The sequence below is a fragment of the Tachyglossus aculeatus genome, chromosome 22 (assembly GCF_015852505.1).
Source record: "Tachyglossus aculeatus isolate mTacAcu1 chromosome 22, mTacAcu1.pri, whole genome shotgun sequence".
In the NCBI taxonomy this organism is placed as follows: Eukaryota; Metazoa; Chordata; class Mammalia; order Monotremata; family Tachyglossidae; genus Tachyglossus; species Tachyglossus aculeatus.
This window is the reverse complement of record NC_052087.1, coordinates 44,904,259-44,926,487: the sequence shown is the minus strand read 5'-3', so window position 1 is coordinate 44,926,487 and position 22,229 is coordinate 44,904,259. Positions and strand designations below refer to the sequence as shown.

General features: G+C 41.9%; 1 protein-coding gene across 1 annotated transcript in view; it reads left to right on the top strand.

The window, feature by feature from the left end:
* Positions 1-22,229, top strand: part of SOX6 (SRY-box transcription factor 6) — a 379,449-nt gene that overhangs the window by 321,460 nt on the left and 35,760 nt on the right. The window contains exon 13 of the mRNA XM_038764241.1: positions 18,618-18,726. Within this exon, the coding sequence (XP_038620169.1) occupies positions 18,618-18,726 (109 nt within the window). The remainder of the gene's footprint in view (positions 1-18,617; positions 18,727-22,229) is intronic.

Below are 22,229 nucleotides of genomic sequence, written 5' to 3'. Positions count from 1 at the left end.
CACTTCTGACCCATTTGCATACAGGAGGGCTGGAATTTCAGAAGCAGCAAACAAATGCATTTTGGCATAAGAGTGTGACGATGGTCTGGCAGGCCCATGAGAAAGACAGATTACTTTCAAGCACTTTCCTAAAGAAGATGCAGTTATAAAAAAAAAGTCAAGGCTTAGTAATTTTACTGACTTGCCATAGGCTGGGCTACTTGAAGTCATTTGCTTTAAAAATATTTATTGAGTTCTGTGATGGAAGGCAAACTCGAATACACTGTGCTCGGAATTAGATGAAAAACTTGGGTTTTCATAGCGATAAACTCCTCACAAATATGGAGGAGTTACCTATAATTAAGCCACTGAGATGTCAAAAGCAGCCTTCTCATTGGCTATTACTCCTCAGTTTTCTGAGGAAACAAAGATAATTGTATGAAGACCCTGTAGAACTCTGAATATTCGGGAGTGAATGAATGAATCAATAGTACATATTGAGCATCTACTGTGAGCAGTCATTTCTCCTTCCCGCCAAATGTTCAAATGGGCATATTTTATGCAATCGATCAGTGGTACTTGCTGAGCATTTACTGTGTGTAGAGCACTATACTAAGCACTTAGGAGAGTACAGTGCAAAAGAGTTGGTAGTCATGTTCCTTATGCACAATGAACTTACAATCTAGAGGACGTTAAACATATTTACCCCCAGCCGCAGCGTTAGACACAAAGATTTCCCAAGGTTAATAGTTGCACAGTTCCTTGAATTTATTAGTATGGCATGTTATGTTTATGATAAGAGACTGGGTGAAAAGATGGTATTAGTGGTTTTCATGAGTAATGAGGAATTTCTACAGTTTTTTTGTTGTCAATTTATTTTTTTAAATGATGAGTTTGAATAGCTGTCTCATCATTTTATGAAAACTCTTTGAAGGAATTGGCTGCTGAAGCAAAGAGTTTAACAAAAAGCATTCAGATGCTGCTGCCATATATCATGTCTTTGTGCATGAATAAAAAGTTGGAAACCACATAAAAGCTGCAGTTGGGCTACCACACAACTGGATATGCTTAAGTCTGAACGCTTCATAACTCTAACTACTGGGGAGTTGCAAACTTATAAATAACCTTGCAATTGGTTAAATCATATTAAAACCATATGAACAGGGACATAAAGCATTTGGTTAAGGGTGTTCAGTAGGAATCATAATCCCGATGAAAGTAATTTAACTTAGACCTAAGTCTAGTACTGCTTGCTACTGGTCTGTGTTTTCAGGGTTAATGCATCCTTATTCTTTGACATCTGTTGAGTAGGGGAAATAACGCTGGGAACATTACAGAATATGGATGAGATATAGTCCCGTCTGAGGTATATTGGAAGCTTTTTGCTTGGAGAGCCACGAATGTTTTCAGGAGTAAACATGGCATGCAAATTAGAGCATTTTTCTCCTTGGAAAACAAAGCAAATTCATTAACAACAATAGGTACTATTTATTAATAATAATTATGGTATTTGTTAAGCTCTTACTATGTGCCTCATTCATTCATCCAGTCATATTTATTGCACACTTACTGTGTGCAGAGCACTGTACTAAGCGCTTGGGAAGTACAAGTTGGCAACATATAGAGACGGTCCCTACCCAACAACGGGCTCACAGTCTAGAAGGGGGCCTGAACTAAGCACTGGGTAGGTACAAGTAAATCGGGTTGGACACAGTCTCTGTCCTACGTGGGGCTCATATATCAATCCCCGTTTTACAGATGAGGTAACTGAGGCTCAGAGAAGTGAAATGACTTGCCCAAGGTCAGACAGCAGACCAGTGGCTCAGCTGGGATAAGAACCCATGACCTTCTGACTCCTAGGCCCATGTTCTATCCACTACACCATGCTGAAAGGTGACCTGAAAGGCTTATGTTCCAGAACTGGATGACTTGATCAATGCTGGTGACATGGCCTTAGGAACCAGGCAAAGAGGGATAAGTGGGGTATTTCAGTCAGTCAGTCAGCCATATTTATTGAGCTCTTACTATGTGCAGAGCACTGTACTAAGCACTTGGGAGAGTACATTATAACTAGAAGCAGACACATTCCCTGTCCTCAATGAGCTTACAGACTAAAGGGGTGTTTGATCAGTCTAGACAGGTATTTGATTAGAAACAGCATGGTCTAATGGAAAAAGCATGGGCCTGAGAGTAAGAAGACCTGAGTTGTAATCCTGGCTGTGCCACTTGCCTGCGGTATGACCTTGGGCAAGTCCCTTACCTTCTCTATGTTTCAGTTTCCTTAAGTGTAAAATGGCAATTCCATTCTCCCTCCAACTTAGACTGTGAGCCCCATGTGGGGCGGAGATTGTGTCCAACCTTATTAACTGGGCTCTAACCCAGTGCTTAGAACAGCACTAAACAAATATAATAATGATAATAATAATAATAATAATAATAATGATAGCGCTCATTTGTTCAGCGCTTACTAGGTGCCAGGCACTGTACTAAGTGCTGGGATCGATGCAAGCAGAGCAGTTTGGACACAGTCTGTTCCTCACACTGGGCTCACAGTATTAAGCCCCATTTGACAGATGAAGTCACTGAGGCACGGAGAAGTGAAATGAGTTGCCCAAGGTCACACAGCAGACAAGTGGCAGAGCCGGGATTAGAACCCACATCCTTCCAACTCCCAGGCCCGTGCTGTATCCTCTAGGCCATGCTGCTGTTGCTGATAATAATTTGATACTGAAATCTCTCTTGCTCTTTCTTTCTGGAATATCCAGCATGATTTTGCTTCAGGTTAGAGTTTCTGTCATGGGAGAAATTGCCCCATCCCAGCATATCCTCCTGCACCCTTCTGCACACCATGCAATTGCCCTGGGTTGACTGCAGATTTCTACTGGCAAAACAGCAAGCCCGCCTAACTTCTGTAACCCAACTTGGATTCTCTCTTGGCAAATAATGTGGCATTTTCAGTGTATCCAAAACACAACCAACAGAGAAGCCTTTTAAAATAATCTGACTTACTTCTGCCCAACTTGGCCAGAGTTTGGCTGGAGAGTCCAGTTTCAGTACAACTACTTCTTTGGCAGTAAGAGATAATGGACACCAAGCTAATCCCCACTGAAATAGGTTTGCTGTTGGGGTGGGCAACAACAGTTGTTCACCCTCCTGCAGTAGCTCTATGCAAAGATTTAGGGGAGGAAAATGGGAGGCCAGGGGGAGATAGGGATGGGCCTCCAAGGAATTTTCGGGAGGCCAAGTGGAATTATTTTCTGAGCTGTGGTTTGGTCAGGACACTGGAAGTAAGCCTTGAAGCCTGGAGGAAAATATCTCATAATCTCAGAGCAGTAGTTTTGTGTTTCATGTGACTTTTCAGCACATGTTCAATAACACTTCCAAAGTATCCCATTTGCCAGAATTGGTTTGTGAGGTAGGCCCTAGAGTGACATGGAGAATACAGGAAGTGTTGCCTAGTGAAAAAGAGCCTGAATCTGGAAGTTGGAAGATCCAGGCTGTAGGCCCAGTTCTGATGTTGGCCTTTGTGACCTTGGGCAAGTCACGTCACCTTTCTGGGCCTCAATGTCCTCATTTTAAAAATGGGGTGATACCTGCTCCCTCTGCCTGTTAGATTATGAATCCTGTGTAGGACAGGGATGGTGTCCAGTCAGGAAATTTTGGGTCAGCCCCAGTGCTTAGTGCAGTATTTTGGCCCGTGGCAAGTTCTTAATAAATACCATTATTGTTAGCAATAGTGCATCAGTTGAAACACTTGTCTGGAGCACTCTGCTATTTCATAGAATGGCAACACATTGCTTTTTCGTATGGTATTGGTTAAGTGCTTACATGTGCTAGGCACTGTACTAAGTGTTGGGATTGATACAAGCAAATCAGGTTGGACACAGTCCCTGTCCCACACTGGGCTCACAGTCTTAAACTCCATTTGACAGATGAGGTCACTGAGGCACAGAGAAGTGAAGTGACTTGCCAAACTGTATTCTAAATGCTGGAGTAGATACAAGATAATCAGGTTGGAGACAGACCCTGTCCCTCATGGGGCTCACAGTCTAAGTGAGAGGGAAGAGGATTTAATCCCCATTTTGTAGATGAAGTAATGTGAAGTAATGGAAGCATAGAAGAATTAAGTGACTTGCCCAAGGTCACACAGTAGACAAGTGGCAAAACTGAGGTTAGAAACCGGGTCCTCTGACTATCAGGGCCTATGTGCTTTCCACTAGGCCACGGTGCTTCTCAGCACATTGGGGTACTCAGTAAATTATTTAGCAATGATGGTCTCTCAGTTGAGTTTGACCACAGTTGAGGCTTAGCCCATGAGATTCAATAGGGCAACGATCTAGAAGATTGTATTCTGAAGAAAAACTGCACAATAATGAGTGTGTATTTTGAAATTACTTTTATCTCATTGTAAGAGAGAGTCTATTTTTCAAAAAAATGCCCAATTTTTTTAAAATAAGCATTTTTCTCAGTTACCCCAGGACCAACCTATAGTCTGGGATTTTAAATTCAAGGATTAGTTTAGCAAATATAGGATGAAGTGGAGTATTTTTATGATTAATAATAATGGTACTTGGTCCTTGTTAAGCACTTACTCTGTGCCAAGCACTGTACTTATCTTTGGGATAGATACAAGTTAATGAGGTTGGACATAGTCCCTGAATTACAGATGAGGTGACTGAGTCACAGAGAGTGAAGTGACTTGCCCAAAGGTTACACAGCAGACAAATGGAAAAGTCAGGATTAGAACCCAAGACCTTCTGACTCCAAGACCCATGCTCTATCCATTATGCTGCTTCTCCACTGATTCCTTATTTTACAGGTGAGATAACTGAGGCACAGGGAATCAATCAATCATATTTATTGAGCGCTTACTGTGTGCAGAGCATTGTACTAAGTGCTTGGGAAGTACAAGTTGGCAACATATAGAGACAGTCCCTACACAACAGTGGGCTCACAGTCTAGAAGGGGGAGACAGAGAACAAAACCAAACATACTAACAAAATAAAATAAATAGAATAGATATGTACAAGTAAAATAAATAAATAAATAAATAAATAGAGTAATAAATATGTACAAACATATATACATATATACAGGTGCCGTGGGGAAGGGAAGGAGGTAAGATGAGGGGGATGGAGAGGGGGACGAGGGAGAAAGGAAGGAAGGGGCTCAGTCTGTGAAGGCCTCCTGGAGGAGGTGAGCTCTCAGTAGGGCCTTGAAGGGAGGAAGAGAGCTAGCTTAGTGGATGGGCAGAGGGAGGGCATTCCAGGCCCGGGGGATGACGTGGGCCGGGGGTCGACGGCGGGACAGGCGAGAACGAGGCACGGTGAAGAGATTAGCGGCAGAGGAGCGGAGGGTGCAGGGTGGGCTGTAGAAGGAGAGAAGGGAGGTGAGGTAGGAGGGGGCGAGGTGATGGAGAGCCTTGAAGCCCAGGGTGAGGAGTTTTTGCCTGATGCGCAGATTGATCGGTAGCCACTGGAGATTTTTGAGGAGGGGAGTAACATGCCCAGAGCGTTTCTGGAAGATAAGTGACCTGCCCAAAGGTACAAAATGGACACCTGTCAGAGCCAAAATTAGAACCCAGGTCCTCTGACCCCTGGGCCCATGCTTTTTCAACTAGGCACATTGCTTTTCATTAAGGAACAAGGTAAATGTGGATATTTAAATCATTGATCATGCACATGCTTAGCAAGGTGCAACAAGAAGTTAAAGTCCGAGCTGAGTGAAGAATCAGACATAATTCCACTCAGTGGTTTTATAATCTAAAGCACACGCTGTGTCATGTTTACACAGCTCATTTATTACATCCAGTTCTCTAGAAACATTTTGCTAATGTTGGGGGCCATGGTTTATTCTTATTCTTGTGTAGAAAAAAATATATATTTTTAGTGTTCAGTCAGGTTGTTGGGCATTTAGAATGTCTCTGGATAAAACTTTACATGGTGCCTCATGCAACACACTCTAAGAACAATGTGGTCAAGCATGAAGTTATGTGAGCCTTAACTTTGGCACTCTTGAATTTGGCATGTTCAAATTTGCAGTCTTACTGAGTTTTGATGGGTTTTCTTCACAGCTCACATTGAAACCAGCCAAAAACTGTGCTCTAAATCCAAGAAATCACCTCCCTCCCATGTCCTCTCTAGTACTTCTCCAAGCTCAACCAATGGTCCAATTCTGCTTCCCACCCAAGCCGTTACTTCTGGTCAAAATCTTTTTTGGCCACAGTATTAAAATGTAAATCCTAAGCATCTTTAAGATTTGAAAACAGTAATTCTGCATAATACTGAGTAACATTTAAAAATATGCTTGAGGTACTCCTTTAAGGGGGTAACCTCTATTCAGTTAATCAGTCAGTCATATTATTGAGTGCTTACTTTGTGCAGACCTCTCTACTAAGCATTTGGGAGAGTACAATGCAACAGAGCTGGTGGGCCCATTCCCTGTCAGCTAATCTCTAGACTGTAAGATTATTTTGGGCAGGGAATGTGTCTGTTTATTGGTCATTGTACTCTCCCAAGTGCTTAGGATATGCTCTGTACACAGTAAGTGCTCAATAAATCTAATTGAATAAATGAATGCTCTGCACACAAGAGAAGCTATGTTGCCTAGTGGATAGAGCATGGGCTGGGAGTCTGAAGGACTGGGTTCTAGTCCCTGCTCTGCCACTTGTCTGCTGTGTGACCTTGGGCAAGTCACTTCACTTCTCTGTGCCTCAGTTCCCCCACCTGTAGAATGGGGATTAAGACTGTGATCCCTACATGGGACATGAACTGTGTCTAGCCCGATGACCATGTACTTACCCTGGGGGTTAGAACAGTGTCAGGTACATAGTGAGAACTAACAAATACCATTAAAAAAAGTAAGCACTCAATAAATACGATTGACTGACTGTCCTCAATGAGCTTACAGTTTAGAGGGACACAAATTATCCAGGCAGTTGTCATAGAAAGGTTTCTTTGCTATCTCTTAGGATGCCACGTTGTCAGTCAGTAGTATTTATCGAGAGCTTACTGTGTGCAGGGCCCTGTAATACTAATGATGATATTTGTTAAGTGCTTACTATGTGCCAAGCATTGTTCTAAGCACTGGGGTAGATACCAGGTAATCAGGTTGTCCCATGTGGGGCTCACAGTCTTAATCCCCATTTTACAAATGAGGTAACTGAGGCACAGAGAAGTTAAGTGACTTGCCCAAGGTCACAAGTGGTGGAGCTGGGATTAGAACACACATCCTCTGACTCCCAAGCCTGTGCTCTCTCTGCTTCTTGAGAGGGTACAGTACAACAATAAATGGACGTATCCCTTGCCCACAACAAGCTTACAGTCTAGAGCAGGAGATGAACATTAATATAAGTAAATAAATTACAGATATGGACATAAGTGCTGAGGGGCTATGGGAAGCTGTAGACTTGCCAGACAGTGAGGCACCTAGAGTAGCACACACTTACACTGTGCCAGACATGAGGGCTTTATCCCTATTCTTCCCTGTGACGTGTTTGGTATGCCATCCTGGCTGGCCCCCGTGGATTGGACTGTGGCTTCCCTGCTGGCTCTGTCACCTCAGAACTGGCCCAAGGTCCTTGGCCTTCAGTTCAGAGGATCACCATCCGATGCAGGTGAACCTGAACTCAAGCACTTAGCACAGTGCTCTGCACACACTGAGTGCTCATTTTATACCAATGATGGATTGATTACACACCAGACCACCTCTCTCACCACCTTCAAATCATTATTAATACTAATTAATAATAATAGTAATTATGGTACTCATTAAGCCCTTACTGTGCGCCAGGCACTGTACTAAGAGCTGGGGTGGATATGAGGAAATCGAGTTGGACACAGTCCCCATCTCAGGTGGGGCTCACAGTCTTGATCCCCATTTTATAGATGAAGTAACTGAGGCCTAGAAAAGTGAAGTGGCTTGCCCAAGATCACACAGCAGACAAACGGCAGAGCTGAGATTAGAACCCATGACCTTCTGACTCCCAGGCCCGAGCTCTATCCACTACACGATGCTGCTTCTCAGGTCACATCTCCTCCAAGAGGCCTTCCCTGATTAAGTCCTCTCTTCCCCGGCTCACTCTCACTTTTGCGTCGTCCATGCCCTTGGATCTGTGGCCTTTGGACATTGATATTTGCCCCACCCCTAACCCCACAGCAGTTATGCATATATCTTTAAATCATCTATTTTAAATTACTTATTAATATTATTGTCCATCTCCCCCTCTAGACTTCAAGCTCGTTATGGGCAGAGAATGTGTGTGCTAATTCTTTTGTACTCTCCCAAGTGCTTGGTACAGTGTTCTGCACATAGTAAGTGCTCAATAAATATCATTGATTGACTGATTTATCAATTGAGGACTGGAGCTCGATGGGAGAATCTCCAGTCTATCTTGCGGCATCCCCAGGAAATGATTGGGTTACTAACTTCATCCTGATCCTGTTTTATCCTGCTTCTCCTAGCTTCCAGGCACTCTAGCCCAAGAACTCAGAGTTGCCCTTTGAGATTCACAAACCATTAACCTGGGGCCTTGCTGGGTGCCTTGTGCTGAATCATGGGGCCTGTACCCAGCAAAGCTGAGATCCACCCACCCTCCTCTTTAGAGTCCTCTGAGATAAAGGGCAGCCTGCTTCCCTGTATTTTTGGGTATCTTTATCTTCATCTTCATCTTTCTCCGCCTCTAGACTGTAAGCTCCTCATGGGTAGGGAATGTGTCTGTTATACTTTTGTGTTATACTCTCCCAAGCGCCTAGTACAGTGCCCTGCACACAGTAAGTACTCAATAAATATGATTGATTTGGGCAGGGAAGCAGCGTGGTTTTAGTGGAATGAGAACTGGGAGTCAGAAGATCTGGCTTCCAATCCTGGATCTGCCACTAGTCTGCTTTTGTGACCTTGGGCAAGTCACTTAACTTCTCTGTGCCTCAATTTCTTCTTTGTAAAATGGGGATTACATACCCCTACTCTCTCCTACTTAGACTGTGAGCCCCAGGTTGTACCTGATTATCTAGTATCTACCCCAGCACTTAGTACAATGCTTATCACATAATAATAATAATTATGGCACTTATTAAGCTCTTAACAAATACCACAACTTCTAGTCCCTAGGATCTGTAACCTATGGGTACTTGATATTCACCTCAGCCTCACAGTTCTTTAGTACATAGCTATAACATTCACTTATATTATTGTCTTTCTTCCTCTCTAGACTGTAAGCTTCTAACCTCTCTGTACTCTGTAAGACTGTAACGTCTGTACCAACTCTGTTGTATTGTACTCTTCCAAATGCTTAATACAGTGTTCTGCACACAGTAAACATTCAAAAAATACCATTGATTGATTGATTTTTTTACATAGTATTTGTTAAGCATGTACTATTTGCCAGGCACTGTACTAAGTGCTGGGGTAGATACAAGTTAATCAGGTCAGGCACAATCCCTGTCCCATGTGGGATCACCATTTAAGTAAGTGGGGGCACAGGTATTGAGTGTCTATTTTACAGTTGAGTAAACTGAAGCCCAGATAAGTGACTTGCCCAAGGTCACATAGCATGCAAGTGACAGAACCAGGATCGCACATACAATCTGAGCAGTCTAGAATGCTTTTACACAATTGATTTTATGAATGACATATTAATATAATCTGAGCAGTCTAGAATGCTTTTACACAATTGATTATATGAATGACATACTAAAAACAACATGATTCTTACATTAGGTAATGTAGTGTTATTTGGTTTGTAGACGATGCTGCAGAAAATGAGGCTGATTTGGGCGGGAGTGCGGGTGTTTCTGGGAAAGAATTTCTTACCCAGTTGCCCACATCATCCTTGACACTTTAAGCTACTTGTGGTGAGGGAAAATGTCTTCCAACTCTGTAACAAGAGAAGTTACAGTGCTTAGCACAGTGCTTTGCATATAGTAAGCGCTTAATAAATACCATCATTATTATTATTATTATTAAGTAGCGTGGCTTAGTGGGAAGAGCATGGGCTTGGGAGTCAGAGGTCATGGGTTCTAATCCCCGCTCTGCCACTTGTCAGCTGTGTGACTTTGGGCAAGCCATTTAACTTCTCTGGGCCTCAATTACCTCATCTGTAAAATGGGGATTAAGACTGTGAGCCCCAAGTGGGACAACCTGATAACCTTGTATCAATTCCAGAATTTAGAACAGTACTTGGCACATAGTAAACGCTTAACAAACACCATCATTATTATTACTCTCCCAAGTGCTCTGCACAGAGTATGTGCTCACTAAATACAATTGAATGATTGATTATCCACAAAAAATCAGTAGCACAACATTTCTGGGCCCTTGTGGGAAGTACAGTGGCCTATTGGACTGGGAATCAGAGGATCTGGGTTCTAATTCCTGCTCTGCCACTTTCCTGCTGTGTGACCTTGGGCAAATCACTTAACATCTTTGTGCCTCAGTGTCCTCATCTATAAAATGGGGATTAAATAACCATTTTCCTTCCCTTTAAAAAGGGAACCCCATGCAGGACAGGGACTTTGTCTCACCTGATTGTCTTGTGTCTACCACTGTTATCTTGTGTCTAGCCCAGTGCTTAGCCCAATGCCACTTAACAAATACCACAGTTGTTTATCATGATTGTTATTAGGAGTGTGTTAGACTGTAACCTCATTTCAGGCAGGGTATATGTTTGTTATATTATTATATTGTATTTTCCTAAGCGCTTAGTACAGTGCTCCACATCCAAGCCGTCACCAAAACCTGCCGGTCTCAGCTGCACAACATTGCCAAGATCCGCCTTTTCCTCTCCATCCAAACCGCTACCCTGGTCGTTCAAGCTCTCATCCTATCCCGTCTGGACTACTGTATCAGCCTCCTCTCTGATCTCCCATCCTCTTGTCTCTCCCCACTTTAATCCATACTTCACACCGCTGCCCGGATTGTCTTTATCCAGAAACACTCTGGGCATGTTACTCCCCTCCTCAAAAATCTCCAGTGGCTGCCAATCAACCTACGCATCAGACAGAAACTCCTCACCCTCGGCTTCAAGGCTGTACATCACCTCGCCCCCACCTACCTCACCTCCCTTCTCTCCTTGTACAGCCCTACCCGCACCTACCGCTCCTCTGCTGCTAATCTCCTCACCGTGCCTCGTTGTCGCCTGTCCCGCCGTCGACCCCCGGCCCACATCATCCCCCTGGCCTGGAATGCCCTCCCTCCGCACATCCGCCAAGCTAGCTCTCTTCCTCCCTTCAAGGCCCTGCTGAGAGCTCACCTCCTCCAGGAGGCCTTCCCAGACTGAGCCCCCTCCTTCCTCTCCCCCTCGTCCCCTCTCCATCCCCCCTGCCTTACCTCCTTCCCTTCACCACAGCACCTGTATATATGTATATATGTTTGTACATATTTATTACTCTATTTTGCTTATACATATCCTATTTATTTTATTTTGTTAATATGTTTTGTTTTGTTCTCTGTCTCCCCCTTCTAGACTGTGAGCCCACTGTTGGGTAGGGACCGTCTCTATATGTTGCCAACTTGTACTTCCCAAGTGCTTAGTACAGTGCTGTGCACACAGTAAGCACTCAATAAATACGATTGATTGATTGATTGATTGCTCTGCACACAGTAAGTGCTCAATAAATACGATTGCCTGACAGGAGTGAGTGTTACTCTGCCTTCAAAAGTTGGAACAGGAAAGATATATCCTACTATTAATACATTCACATGGTACTACCATAAAACCTGAGTCTTCTTACAGCTAATTACTTGCATTTTTCTCTTTATTTTACCCCTCCCGCTTATTATTTTATTATCAAATGACAGAGTTCTCACCCAAAGTAGGAGAAATATTGACGAGTCCGCCTTTATTCCGTCATACTGAATGTTGGAAAATTTAGATTTAAAGCTGTGTTTTCAGCGTAACCTGAATGATGAATCAGTAATATTTTTGAGCACTTACTGGGTGCAGAGCACTGTACTAAGCACTTGGGAGAGTACAGTAGACATGATGCTTGCCCTCAAGGAGTTTACTATCCAGTAGAAGAGACAGACGATAAAATAAATTCCAGCTAGGGGAAGCCACAGAGTGTGTACATAAGTGCTGTTGGGGTGGGTCAAGTATCAGCTGCCACTTATCTGCTATGTGACCTTGGGCAAGTCACTTCACTTCTCTGTGCATCAGTTACCTCATCTGTAAAATGTGGATTGAGACTTTGAGCCCCACGTGGGACAGGGACCGTGTCCAACCCTATTTGCTCGTATCCATCCCAGCGCTTAGTACAGTGCCTGGCACATAGTAAGTGCTTAACAAATACCATAGTTATTATTATTATCGAAGCAACATGGCCTGGGTCCTAATCCTGGCTCCACCACTTGCCTGCTGTGTGACCATGGACAAGTCACTGAACTTCTCTGTGTCCTAATTTCCTCATCAGCAAAATAGGGAGAAAGTACCTGCCCTACATCTTTTTTAGAATGCAAGCCCCAAATAGGAGGGGGATTGTGTCCCACCATGTCTATGCCCTAGTGCTTAATATAGTTCTTGGCACATGGTAAGCACTGAGTGAATATCACTATTATTATTATTATTTGGGAGTAGGATTAAATGTGGGGATTTCTGGCATCAAAATAGCAATTCTTGAGCAGCTATGAGGTGCAGAGTAATAATAATGATGGCATTTGTTAAGTGCTTATTATGTGGGAAGCACTGTTCTAAGTGCTGGGGGGATACAAGGTGATCAGGTTGCCCCATGTGGGGTTCACAGTTTTAATTCCCATTTTACAGGTGAGGTAACTGAGGCCTAGAGAAGTTAAGTGACTTGCCCAAAGTCACACAGCTGACAAGTGGCAGAGTTGGGATTAGAACTCATGACCTCTGGCTCCCAAGCCCGTGCTCATTCCACTGAGCCACGCTGCTTCTCTTACTCCAAGAGTACTCCAAGCTAGTGACCTTTGAGGGATTGCCAATGAAACAGGAGGCAAGCATCAGTTGCTTAATATTAAATAGGCCATGGTGTGAGAAATGAGATGCAGTGATGAACACGAGTAAATACATAAATAACAAAAGAACAGGTTTTTGCACGAATGTTTAGGTGACTGATGGGTAGGCTTAAATGGAAGAGTGGGGAATTGATCAGGAAATGCTTCCCAGAGGAGATGACCTTTTAGGAGGATTTTGAAGGAGATAAACCCCAACCCAGTTGCAGTACGCGTAGACCGTAAGCTCCCCGTCTAGACTGTAAGATCATTGTGGGCAGGAAATGTGTCCATTTACTGTTATATTGTACTCTTCCAAGTGCTTAATACAGTGTTCTGCCCGGAGTAAGCGCTCAATAAATACAACTGAATGGTATTTAAGCTCCCACTGCATGCCAGCCATCGGAAATAAGTGGTTGAGAAATTACAACTATGTCCATTCTAGAATTGCTCCCTGCCCACAAGAAGCTTACTTTAATGCAGGGAAAGACATACATTTTTTTCATGGAATCAGAATAAATGATGGAATGTGCAGCCAATATGCACATTTACACACATACCGAGAATGGGTATAAATAGATTAAGTGCAATCATGAGGAAAGAGGACATTACATGCATTGGAAAACCATTGGCAATGGATTGGAGATGGTCAGTCCTTCAGTGTGCAGAGCATTTATGCCAAGCGCTGCATGTGTGTGTTTGCTTGGGAAAATGTTAAAATGTTTGCTTGGGAAAAATGAAAAGCATGAGCTGAGATCCCTGCAAAGCAGCGGAGCATTTGGGGGAATGGCCAACTCTCATTCAAGGTGGGACAGAGATTTTGCCTTATTAAATTTTCCCACTATCTAGACACTATGGGGATTTAAAGGTAAGATAAAATATTAGCCTTTACTCCCATTTGATACGTTTTTATGGATTGAAGTTAGATTTTAAAGCATCTCTAGTCTCAAAATTTAATGTCTTGGAATTTAACCACATAATTTCATTTGACATTAGTAAGAATCATGCAAATACCCTGAGATTATATAAGCATAGATTTTTTTTGTTTATTGTCAACCGTACATGCAGGAGAGTTGACAATTAGCTAATAACCCCCATCTGGATTCATTTAGACTGGTTTGTGTAGAGTAGCCTGATTATAATATATTTTACATGTGATGGCAACATAGAATAATTACTTGTACCTATTGTAACTAAAATATTGTCTACAGATTTGTAATGGCCCTTGAGGCATATATTCAGCTGCTTCTGATCCATATTAACTCCAACTTTAGAAATTGGCTCTTGAAACAGGATTTGGTAACTGCTTCTGAACTAGACTCTTGAAATTAAAGTTATTACATCATTGTCCAAGCATGTCTGCTTAAACAAAATGTATTTGTTTGCTAAATGAAAAAAAAGTCTCTCACAACCATCAGCATGTATGCCATTTTCCATTTCAGTTTTCAGCATACTAATTTCAGATTTGGAGAAAGCAAGCATGTTGAAATAATTTGAGGCATGGGTATAGGCTGATCAGTCTTGGTAATCCAGAAGGAAGGAGTGCCCAGAGTATTATTACATTTCATATATTGTTTTTCAGGGGATGGCTGCAATCAGTCATCTTCTCGCATATGGTTTGAAAAAAGCTCATCTTGTTGGCAAGTAAACTGTTATTTAAGTACACAATCCACTCTACTCCTGAAACAGTTTTGCCAAAGTTATCCAAGTATTCTCACATGCTTAAAGATGGTATAAATATCATTTATAGCAAGCAGTTTACTTCAGACTATATGGAATGCCTTCCTGCTCCCCTGATCTAAGTGTCCCAGTTTTACATTATGGCCTTTATTGCTTCTATTTGATGGAGTGATCAGTAAAAATTTAATGACACTATAAAATAATAAAAATGTCATTAATTTACCACGGATCTCGGATGCAGGGGTTGTAAAGTTACATTAATAAACAGAATATTTTTTACAACAAAAAGCATTGTTACGTGGGAACATATAAATAACACACATAAATTTAAGAGCAATTTTAGTGTTAGCACACACATTATTATGGAATAGCCAATAAGTGTATAAAACATAGTATATAAAATTTTATGAAAATATACTGGGCACATCAAAAATTCAGCTTTTATCTAAGTGCAAAGAAAAACCATTATTGTGTGCTTACTGTTTCATTGCTGTTCTTTCACAAGATCGCAATTTTACATTTGTTTCCAGTCATAAGAAGTTTGCCATTTTCCAGAGGAAGACAGGCTCTTGCCTGTTTCAATTCAGTGGACCCAAAATGGTTCTTTTTCTTTATCCTGTGCAAGGGAAGAATTGATCATCCCTGCCATGGGAGTGAGGAAACAGTTCCCAATTTAATGCAAAGTTAAAAAACCCAGAGGGTTGAGGGGTTTTGCTCACTGACTCTGGAAATAAGGGATAATAATCTAGCAGTCTATCTGTCATCACTGAAGCTGCTCCGTCATTGACTGTGATAATATGTGAATATGATGGATGCCACCATCTTGTGGCTTGTAACATTTAACATTCATCAGCTCTCACTAAAGGGGGCTTTATCATTTAAATATCTTTATTTAATATGCAACATCTACCTCATACATCATAATTTCAAAGCACTTAGAGAACCAACTGTCCTATAAGCATAAAGGAGCAGAATTCAATTTTTTTTTTTCAGTAACTTTTAGGTTTTCTGCGGGTTTTGTCACTGATCTTGCTTAAAGAAGTGCCTAATCATGTTGCCATTAGGAAAATGAAAATTTCACTCCTAATGTAAAGAATAGGAATTGTTTGGTGGGGGTATTTTTAAGTTAGCAGTAAAATGCTGTTGTTTTTTCTTCAATCTTCAACATTTAAATATTTTTGTTTGTGAGGCTGCCAGCATAGAAATAAATGAGGTCTTTGTTGAAATTCTTGAATTTTAAGGGCACAGGTAAACCTTGTTGGTCACATGCTTCTTTTGGAAGCGCCCCCACATAGGCCCAAGAGTTTAAAGATCTTAGGGCTAGGGCATAATCTGTATAAATCTTTGTCTCTACACAGAGCATGTATTTTGGTGGCAAAATATTTGAGAAGGAATTTTAGGGGTCCCCTGGATACAAAATTAATGGTCATTAGTGATCAAAATTAGTGATCATTATTTGGTGATGGGAGGTTCTTGTCTCTGTGGGTAAGAATCTGGTGAACGGTTATTCGGCGGTATTGTTTTGAAGAAAGTGAGAAAACCCGGAATTCAGTCTGTATTGATGTACAAAATTTTCCTTGCCATAAAAAGCACTGGACTTGTACTGTTGCTGTGATTTTTATTTTCAAACAAATATCCTTTTGTAAAGTGACAATGTGGTGCTTTGTTCAGAATCATCTTTTAGAATCGTTTGCCTCTCTGTCAAGTGTTCTTTGCTATTGCATACCTTGTAAAAATATTGATATTTTAAAATACCATTATCTACAACACACTTGTTTTTAATGAAGTCAAAGAAAATGGGTGACTTCAAGAGTAATTCCTTGAGTTTGATTCTATTTGTGAATAGTCATTCTGAATATTTTTAGGTAGGTTTTATAATTGATATTATTGAAATTTAAGGGCACTTTATGGTTTTTTATAGAAGGAAAGATATTCTCATTATATAATCTTTGTTGTCTTAGTATTTTCCAAACATAGCAGGTAATTTTCCCTTTTTAATTCCTTGTCAAAATATTGGCATTCTTATTGGAACTTTTTTTAACTACGAATATTTTTCAGTAAAATCAAGGAGGCTGAGTGACTAGAAAGATAGGTGCAATATGCATTCTGGTAGGGGGTATGGCCCGTTGATTTTTTTGAATTGAAAGTCGTTTTCCCTCCCTTCTCAAATACAGTTCAAGGTTGTGCTTCCAAGAAGATTGCAGGTGTCACATCAGGGCTCCTTCTGTATTTAATATAAGATAGCTTTCAAATGCAAATATTTGAAATGAGACAATGTGATTGAAAAGATCGGCTATTTTGCTTCTCTAGTTCTCCTTGCTTTGATTTTTGTCTACAGATCCTGACAGCCCAGAGTAATTCTCAAAAAACAAACCCTGTTTCCTTGGGAAATGGTTCCCCATGGACAAAGCCACATATTGTTATATTTAAGATTGCTATGATGGGCCTTCTTGCACTAGCAGGCCTATTTAAATGCACGTCAGATAAGTTAATATTGAATTTTCAGTTTGTTGTAGGTTTCTTTTCTGTTTCTACAGCTGTCTTATGGAGAGAAGTTTCAATTCATTTGTGACTAATTAAGAAAACTTAACTCAGTTGGTAAAATTCAGACACCCAAATTTACAGGAAACCTTCAAAAAAGTTTGCTGCTTAAAATGGTTCTGCAGTTTGGGCTTAGGTAAAGGCTGTGATTGTATCAGTCTTATGCGGTGTTTCCTTCCAGTGCAGATTTTTTAAGCATATTCCGTGATGAGGGGAGTGGAAAGAATTCCTGCACAATTTGACTGATGGGAATTAATTATAGAAATATAATGATATTCAAAAATAATCATATTAGAAAGCACAAATGGATTGAGACTGAACAAATGAGGCACAGCAGCTATCAAGTAATTGTATGTTTGCACTTTCAGAATATTTCCAAGTTTCTAAACATCTTGCAGAAGAGAAAACTCAAAATGTTTTTTTTTTTTTCCTCTTCGTGTCTAACATGCTCAGTACAGAACTAGGTCATTGAACAATAGGCTAGAACGGTAATCAGCTCTCTGCTGCTGCATAATGCATTAAGAATAACATGCGGAAACTCTCCACGGCGCTGAATGCTGGTATTTCGCGTCTGCAAATTCAAGCTGACATGACATTTAATATTGTTTTATAGTAATGAACAACAAGGTTTCATTCATTCCCAAGTATAACAGAATGCCAAGTTTGGTCTGAAGCAGTAACAGCTACGCAAGAAGAGAGGTACAGTCTCTCAGATGAGTCCACTAAATTAATGATAACCACCAAGCATTTAGCCACTGATACAATCCGCGTGCCACAGAGGGTTCTATTCTGAAGTGGTTCAATGCTGTCCTGCTCTACCATCTTTGAAGTATTGTGTTAGTGAGGAAAATGCCCTTTCTAGGTGCTGAACAGGTCCCCGGCTCTCACGGGCTTTGCACTTCGCTAGAAGCTGTGTCCTCTTTTTCCGTTCCCATGGAGGCTCCATTCAAACTCCTAGGCAAAATAATGGTATCTCTGTTCCGTCATCTATTATTCCTTCTTTGAAATATTTGTCTTTGACAGGCTCTTGCATAAAATTCAGACTTGTGTTTCCTCAGGAGTACAAATGCAAACTGTGATCTCTAAATGGGGGAAAATGCCTTTTCCATTAAGTTTACCAGTGTGTTTTAATAGGGACCACTCTTTCAAGTTCTGCATTTTAGGCTCTGAGCTGTTGATTGGTTTCCTATAACTAAATCAAAAGAGAGCGGACATTCAGCCCACAGATCCGCCATCTCCCTGCCCTGACTTCCCCTCCCTTTGCCTGGACTGTCCCTCAAGGACTGTGGGTGCGAAGTTCAGCCTGAATTGAAGTTGTCTTCAGATGTCTTCAGATGGCAGATTTGTCATAAAGAATGTCTGATTCTGTCTAGGGATCCCAAGAGACACAGGAACCATTTCTAAAATGCCCCCCACCCCTGAAGCCAGCCAACTGCTCATGCACATTTGACGATTCTTGCTTCTTCTAGGAAAGGACACGCTTTGAGAACCTGGGCCCCCAGTTAACGGGGAAGCCAGCCGAAGATGGAAAATTGGGCCCTGGAGTCATCGACCTCACCCGGCCAGAAGATGCAGAGGGTGAGTTAGCGTTATGACTCCTGCTGTCTCTGCAGGCCGCTTTCCCAATTTTTAAAACCAGAGGGGAGCATTTCACCTTGGGCTTCTGGCTTGCATTCGTACCAACCCATGACATTGGGTAATTTCTCAAAGCAATCCATGACACGAAGCTATTTCTCTCACCTAAATTTCTGCACCTTCGTCAGAAAATGTATATGCCCTGGTGGTCATGCCGCACAGATTAAATAGTCTCTTGTCACAGACCGTATTGCTTTCTGATCACCATGTTATTTCATTGGGTGTTGTTGAAAACACCCTAAGGTAACGGATTGGAGTAGTGATTTCTTTCCTTTTTCTTCACTATGTCTCCCCAAGAAGCTATGAAAGAGATATTTTGACACTTGAAGAAACAATTACACTGGTTACCCTAGGATCACCTCTGGTGTTTACAGCAGGCTTGGTATGAGGTGAATCAATCAATCGATAGAATTTATTGACAGCTTACTCCCGTGGAGGACTGAAATAAGCACGTGGGAGGGTACATTACAACAGAATTAGCGGATACATTCCGAGGTTAATGCCTAAAATAAAGGAGTCCACATGTCCTTTGAGTCCAATGCTAAACCATCCATGAAGCAGTAGAAGAAAAACAAATCCTGGGTCCCTGACAGGGCGTTCTCCAATAGTATCGTTAAAGTGTTCGGTTTAAAAACTAAAAGAAAAAAAAGTACAGCAGCAGATCAGCAGAAATTGTTCTCAGGGGGCTGAGTCCAATTTGAGTTAGGTCAGTGCCTCAGTAGTAATGTTGCCTGGTTATTTACTGTGTCATCATCACGGAGCACTGACTGGTTTTCCCGTTAGTGGTTGCTTTGGCAGAAACCCTCCTACAAGTCAGGGAAGATTAATTTGTTTTCTTCAGAGTAACACAATACCCCTCCGTCTCTGGCTCCGAACAGAATTCCTTCTTTAGCCAGGGAACCAGAGTCCCTTTCCTACCCTTTCAAACACCAAAGTGTGGATTTCATATTTTGGGATCTCAGGAAAGATGATGGACGGGGATCAGGTCTATCAACTCTAGAGCATCGTATTCTCCCAAGCACTTCATTCATTCATTCAGTCGTATTTATTGAGCGTTTACTGTGTGCAGAGCACTGTACTAAGCGCTTGGGAAGTACAAGTTGGCAACGTATAGTATAATGTACCTCTGTGAGAAGTAGGTGCTCACAGCACTTATTCACATATCTGTAATTAATTTATTGGTATTAGTTTCTGTCTCCCCCTCTAGACTTAAAGCTCCCTGTGAGCAGGGAATATGTCTGTACCAACTCTGTTGTTTGTACTCTCCCAAGGTCTTATTACAGTGCTCTGCACATAGTAAGTACTCAGTAAATGTGATCTATTGAGCACAGGCCCATTTAGGAATGTAGCTGCTCCAACCATAGCTGACTGGAATTTGGGCTGGACAAACCATCACAAGTGCACTCTTAGCAGGCCTCCAGAATTCCTCGTCCCATAATAATGAACGATTATGGTATTTGTTCAGCGCTTCCTATGTGCCAGGCACTATGCTAAGCCCAGGAGCGGAGACAAGTAAATTGTGTTGGAAACAGTCCCTGTTCCACGTGGGGCTGACAGTCTCAATCCCCATTTTACAGATGAGGTAACTGAGGTCCAGAGAAGCGAAGTGGCTTGCCCGAGGTCACACAGCGTGCAAGTGGCGGAGCCAGGATTAGAACCCATGACCATTTGACTCCCAGGCCTGTGCTCTAGCTACTACCTCATACTGCTTGTCTGGAACTGTAATTGGTGGACTAGGGCATCCATGCCAAAGAAGCTTGATGCCTCTGAGTAGACCTGAGGATTTCTAAACAAAATGGTGGCATTTTGGCCTATAAGGTCTTTGAAGCTTATCTCCTCCCAGGATTTATCCCTACATGGATCCTGTTTCTTTCTGCCTCTTCCCCACCAGCATGGTTCAGTGGAAAGAGCACAGAGGTCAGAGGTCAAAGGTCATGGGTTCAAATCCCGACTCTGCCAATTGTCAGCTGTGTGACTTTGGGCAAGTCGTTTCACTTCTCTGGGCCTCAGTTACCTCATCTGTAAAATGGGGATTAAGACTTGAGCCCTCCATGGGATAACCTGATCACCTTGGAACCTCCCCAGTGGTGCTTAGAACAGTGGTTTGCACATAGTAAGCACTTAATAAGTGCCATTATTATTATTATTACCCTCAAAAATGAGTCAGATCATGGGCCTGGGAGTCAGAAGGTCCTGAGTTCTAATTTGAGCTCTGCCACTTGCCCAGTGTGACCCTGGGCAAGTCACTTCACTTCTCTGGGCATCAGTCATCTCATCTGTAAAATGGGGATTTATTCCGTGAGCCCCATGTAGGAATCGGACTGTATCCAACCTGATTAGATCTATCTACCCCAGCCCTTCTACGGTGCCTGGCACACAGTAAGCTCTTAACAAATATCCCCCAAAATTAATCAATTTTATCAAGCATTTACTGTATGCAGAGCACTGTATTGAGCAGTTTGGAGAGGGATGAAGGCATCAAGGGTCCTTGTAGTCGATCATTCCTGGCAGGAGGGAAAATTTCCACAGGCCCCTAAAGATACCTCTTATACTGGGAGTTTTAGAGACTGAAGCCTGAGTATCTAAAGTATTTGGTTCATAGTGAGTTACACAGAATGAATCCTCTGGTTCTTGAATATACTGTAAAGCATCCAAGACCCCAGAGCCATCTCACACCTTAGCCCAACTTCTGTTTCATTTGAAAGAGTTTGAAGATGTTTGAGGATTGGGGATTTGCTTACCTATCTTCTTTTTGATTGATCATTGAGCCTTCAGAGTAAATCAGTCAATCAGTCAGTTTCTTTATTGAGCGCTCACTGCATGCAGAGCACTTGTACAGTATAACAGATTTGGTAGACATGTTCCCTGCTCGCACGGAGCTTGCAATCTAGAGGGAGGAGATTACAGTCTGTGCATTCATTTATATAGCTAAAATCAGTAGATATTTTCTTTCACTGGGAAGCCTTGTGGTTTGCTCATTTGACCACAGGCCTGAGAGCCATGGATACCTGTGGCTGGTTCTGGCTGAAACCAGATTTCCCCCGGTGCCCCAGCAACATATCACTTTCCTCTTTTTACCTCTGTTTCTTCTCTGTAAAATTCATTCATTCACTCAATCGTATTTATTGAGCACTTACTGTGTGCAGAGCACTGTACTAAGCGCTTGGGAAGTACAAGTTCACAACATGTAGAGACGGTCCCTACCCAACATTGAAAATGGGTATAAATAGATGCAGCTCTTCCACAGAAATTATACTGCGATATTTCCTTTGTTGATGCCAATTACTTTGGAGTTGGAAACATCCCTGGAGGAACATGAAAGTCATTCTTTTGGACCTGGCCATTGTAAAAAACCAAAGAAAAAAGTTTTTCAGAAAAATAAGGTGTTTTTTAAATCAGCATACCTTATAAAACAATTTGCTAAAATAATATACCCAAACTACACC